Source organism: Mytilus trossulus, chromosome 4, assembly GCF_036588685.1.
Source record: "Mytilus trossulus isolate FHL-02 chromosome 4, PNRI_Mtr1.1.1.hap1, whole genome shotgun sequence".
NCBI lineage: Eukaryota > Metazoa > Mollusca > Bivalvia > Mytilida > Mytilidae > Mytilus > Mytilus trossulus.
In genome coordinates this window covers 17,706,724-17,711,105 of record NC_086376.1, presented here as the reverse complement: position 1 = coordinate 17,711,105, position 4,382 = coordinate 17,706,724, and the positions used below count along the sequence as shown (strand labels likewise).

The 4,382-nt window shown below is 31.7% G+C and overlaps 1 protein-coding gene across 1 annotated transcript; it reads left to right on the top strand.

Annotated features, from left to right (window-relative positions):
* The first annotated feature begins 372 nt into the window (after positions 1 to 372).
* Positions 373 to 4,174, top strand: LOC134714797 (uncharacterized). The gene is made up of 5 exons (XM_063576361.1): positions 373 to 523; positions 1,005 to 1,241; positions 2,444 to 2,540; positions 2,886 to 3,070; positions 3,641 to 4,174. The coding sequence occupies exons 2-5, from the start codon at positions 1,011 to 1,013 to the stop codon at positions 3,788 to 3,790; spliced, it is 663 nt and encodes a 220-aa protein (XP_063432431.1). The 5' UTR covers positions 373 to 523; positions 1,005 to 1,010; the 3' UTR covers positions 3,791 to 4,174.
* The last annotated feature ends 208 nt before the right edge of the window (positions 4,175 to 4,382 follow it).

The following is a 4,382-nucleotide window of genomic DNA, read 5'->3' as shown; positions in this document are numbered from 1 at the left end:
AATATATTAATAGTATAAATAGTAACCATTGAAATGAAATTGAGTGGATTCCAGAATATCAATTTGCGTCAATGAAAAACATATAAAGTAATTCTTGCTTCAAATGGGATTATAATACACAAATTTGTAATTGGGGATTACAGAAAATTTATATGATTTCTAATATTGACAAACTTATAATGATTTCCGTTTAGTAGTCTCACTATATTTGTTTCTTCTGAGACTAAATAACTTTTGACATTACTCGTTCAAACTTAAAAGTATAATTTGACAAATGGCTGGGTTAAATGAACAGTTTGCCACGTTTATTCTTTGCCACATGCATCTTTGATTTGGAACGTGTACCGATCGGATATGTTTTTATTGACTCCCCGTAACAGATGGTGGCATACTGATTCGTTGTGATGTAGTCGTTTTCGTGGCCGATTCTTTTCCTTATAAGAAGGAATCGAACATTGATGCGTTCACTTTGTCATTTAACTGTCATCTTATCTTGTCCTCAAGGATAGAAAGAAAAAAACAGGTAGGCTTAATTTTTTCTCTATGGTACTAGTAATCAAATTTCAAATGATGAAATGAATTTATTAGTAATTGGTATTCCTTTTTAATTATTTTTCCATATATAACTGAAATAAAATAATAATAAAAAGTTATCAATTTTAATTGACAATTTATTATTAATATCGTCTCTTATATACTGATAATTTTTTATATTCTACAAAATTTAACTTAAATTTTGGTTGAAAAATTACTATCATGCTATTAAATTACAAAATTGCTACCGACAACTTTTTCCGTTCTTTTCTTATGCTCTGATATACCAGTCTTGAAATTTTATTTATTTGATATTCAACAGTATTGGTATATTCTTTAAAAACGAATATAAATTACCTTAAAAAACCCTCCTCATAATGGTCTCTGTGCATTCAAGTTTTATTAACAATACACCAGAAGCCCTGGAAAAAAATGGTACAAATACTAACCATTTCCATGACTTTTTTCAGCCCGTCATGGCAGCTTGGTTAAATTTAGCATCAGTTATTGCAGTGCTCTTCTCACTTGCAAATGCTCACAAAAACTACACAATAACAGAGGAGATCTGGTTTGATGTAGAGGTTAAAGACCATGATGGATTAGGAGAGGACTATAGAGGCAGATTTGTTGTGGCTGTATTCGGAGATAAATGTCCCATGACCTCAATGAACTTCCAGTCATTAGCTAAAGGTTACAAAAGAGGAACAGTAAGTTTGTATTATATCTCATATTGGAATACTAAAATTAGGACGCTTTCGTATTCAAAATTCTAGCTGGAAATACATCTATGTTGCCTTTCAAATGTAATTTGCTTAGTAATTCAAAACGAATTACCCTCAACCAAGTTGTAAAAAAGCCAGTTAATAAACAGACCACATGCTTTTAAATGCAAACGAAAGACTAAAGTTGAAATTTTCTGCTTCTTCGCTTAACATGCGTAATTAATTAATGAGAGCAAAGACTAGTCGTCTCTAAGTCATATTGTCCGAGTAAGGTGACATTTCTTTCATCGAAATGTTACATTGTAAAAAAGATAATTATAATTTTCCGTCTCAGTGTGCCGGTTTATATCACATGTTCTCGTCCTAAATATGCATCTGATTTAGTGTTGGACGTTAAACAGTCAATGTTGATGCATTTTTTTATACCTTTTTTAATATCACGTTAGTAGTTACAGCTAAAACTATAATTTAATGTTTACTGAAAGTAGAATATTGCAAGTAAAAAAAGCGCTAATAACCATTCCAAATTTAAAAAAAAACACCACCAAACGTCATCTTGTATAGATTGAAAAAAATATGTCTTGATTAAAATTCCAATACAATCGTTTTGCCCGATAACAGTCAATTAATCATGTTTAAATCTACAAAAAGCGTTGATATATTGGAAAAAAAATCAGATCTTTTCTCCAATAAAACAACATGTTGCGCATAGATCATATCTTGATAGACCAAATAATAAACATATTATTAATCAATGGGTTTATAGAATTTATAGACTTGGGCTTCAATCCTTTGTTGTTAAGGCGTAGCAGATGTGTCAGTCATTGTTATTTGCACAGCCACGTAGCCAAACTGAAATGAATTCTTTCAGTTGATGAAAAAGACATAAAAAATAAACTTAAGAAAATAAAGCATTAAGTGTCTGCTATTTTTAGATGAAATCAGAATAGTTTTTTGAAGATGTTTTCATTTTAGGCTACTTTTAGGAAGATAAAAATATATGAATATTCTAACACCATACTTACAAAAATAAAGTTTATTTAGATACAGTTTAAGAGTTGTATCTTGGCCAATATTTGCTTACCTCCATTTCATTTCAACACTGGTGGCTGTTTGTCTCATTGGCAATCAATCATACCACATCTCATTATTTTCATATTTATTTGCATTTATTTTTCTTTTTACAGAAGAAACAATTGAGTTACAAAAGATCACCAATTCACAGAATTGTTCCCGACTTTATCATTCAAATGGGTGACATTACTATTGGAGATGGAACCGGAGGTTAGTGTTTTCATTCTCCTGACAAATATATTGCATTTTGACTTCCTTCAAGGACTCTGGCAAGCAATACACAACGCATTACGTTGATAAAACGTTGCTATCAAATGTCATATGAGCGTTACAGTAAATAATATAACGTAAAAAAAGACCAAATTGAAATATATAAAACTTGGTCTATTTCTTGAAAAAATAATTTTGTGTCGACAGTTAACATTCCTTATTTATACAGATCATTAACTTTTTAAAAATTTGCTGCATTTCACTTTTGTTTGAAGGGCGATTGATAATCTTGGAAGTATTATATAAAACGAAACACGTCTTGATATCTTCTGTATTTTTTTTCAGGTGAAAGTATCTATGGACCAACATTTGTTGATGAAAACTTCGATATCAGCCACAAAGCCGCCGGATACGTATCCATGGCTAACCACGGAACAGACACAAACGGCTCACAGTTCTTTATCCTCCTCAACAAAGCAAGATGGTTGGACGGAAAACATGTTGTATTCGGAAAAGTTATCAAAGGAATGGTAAGTCTGCATTTGTCTCAAGGATTTAGATATATGTGCATTGTTAGCCCTTTTCAACAAATACTGCGACAGCTTTAACTGCAAGCACACTCAGATCTGTACTTCGTGTCTTTTTATGTTGTGAGAAATATATAAATATGTACGCTCGCATATAATTGCTAACATTCACTTCATTGCAATTTGGTTGATAGTTGTCTCATCGGCAATCATGTCACATCTCCTTTATATTATAAGTGTTCTGGCATACTAAAAAGCTTCCCGTTATTGATTACATGGCGATCTAGTCATATTTCAACATTAAATTTACAAAAGAAACTTCTATATCATTTGGTCGCTGATACAGAGTTGTTTCAGCATTGGCAATTACATCACTCCATGTTCGTTTTTCACAAGTCAGTGAATTCACTTGCCCACCAAAATACCACGATTGTCATATGACATTAACGATTACAATTTTTCGGTTGCGACATCCGCGTTAGCTTCTTCTCTACATAACAATAACTATACATAAGCATTGCTCAAGGCTGCTTATATAAATAAAGTATTAATATATGTTCGTTTGATTTGTAGGATGTAATCAGAACCATTGGTGAAGTACCAGCCGATTCAAGAACAGCAGTTCCAAAGAAAAGCGTTAAAATCATTGACTGTGGAATCGTAGGAATTGAAAAGAAATATGAATTAACAGAAGCTCAAGCTGCAAGTGATGAAGATTTATAAACATTTCCCACTTTAGGAATCGTTAATAAATTAAATCATTCGCATGACTCAATTCCACATGATCATCAAAATGTTTTACAAGAATGTTTTCCATACGCGTGCTTGTGTCTATTCTTATTTTTGTAGAATTGTAAACAAATATATGTTGTGATATCTATCTTTTTCTTCTTCTATCAAACTTCTTTACTTTATAGCATAGATAGCCACTTTATATAGCCAAATAGCAGCCTGCGGCTGTGTACTTAAACCTGTAAATGAATAATAATATTAAGAAGAACCGATAGAAACTGACTTCGATCTAGAACTGTCAAGTCTAGCTGTGCAGTGATAATCAAGGCCGGATGTGCAATAAAAGCAATCGAAATAAAATTGAATATTTATAAATCTGTCTTTTGTCCTTTGCTTTATGGAATACGAAAGGTGTCCCTCGTTTTAACCATACACAAAACTGGTTTCAGTGATATATAGAACAACAACCTTGCTATTTGGTTTGAAAAAAAAGTAAAATCACAAAAATACTGAACGACGAGGAAAATTCAAAAAAGGATAACACCTAATTAAATGGCAAAATCAAAAGCTCAAACACATTAAA

Bases quoted from the DNA above. Each gene is read 5' to 3' on its own strand.
- LOC134714797 (XM_063576361.1), top strand. From the start codon at position 1,011: ATGGCAGCTTGGTTAAATTTAGCATCAGTTATTGCAGTGCTCTTCTCA. The intron at 1,242-2,443 runs GTAAGTTTGTAT...TTCTTTTTACAG, and splicing joins AAGGTTACAAAAGAGGAACA to AAGAAACAATTGAGTTACAA. The intron at 2,541-2,885 runs GTTAGTGTTTTC...ATTTTTTTTCAG, and splicing joins TATTGGAGATGGAACCGGAG to GTGAAAGTATCTATGGACCA.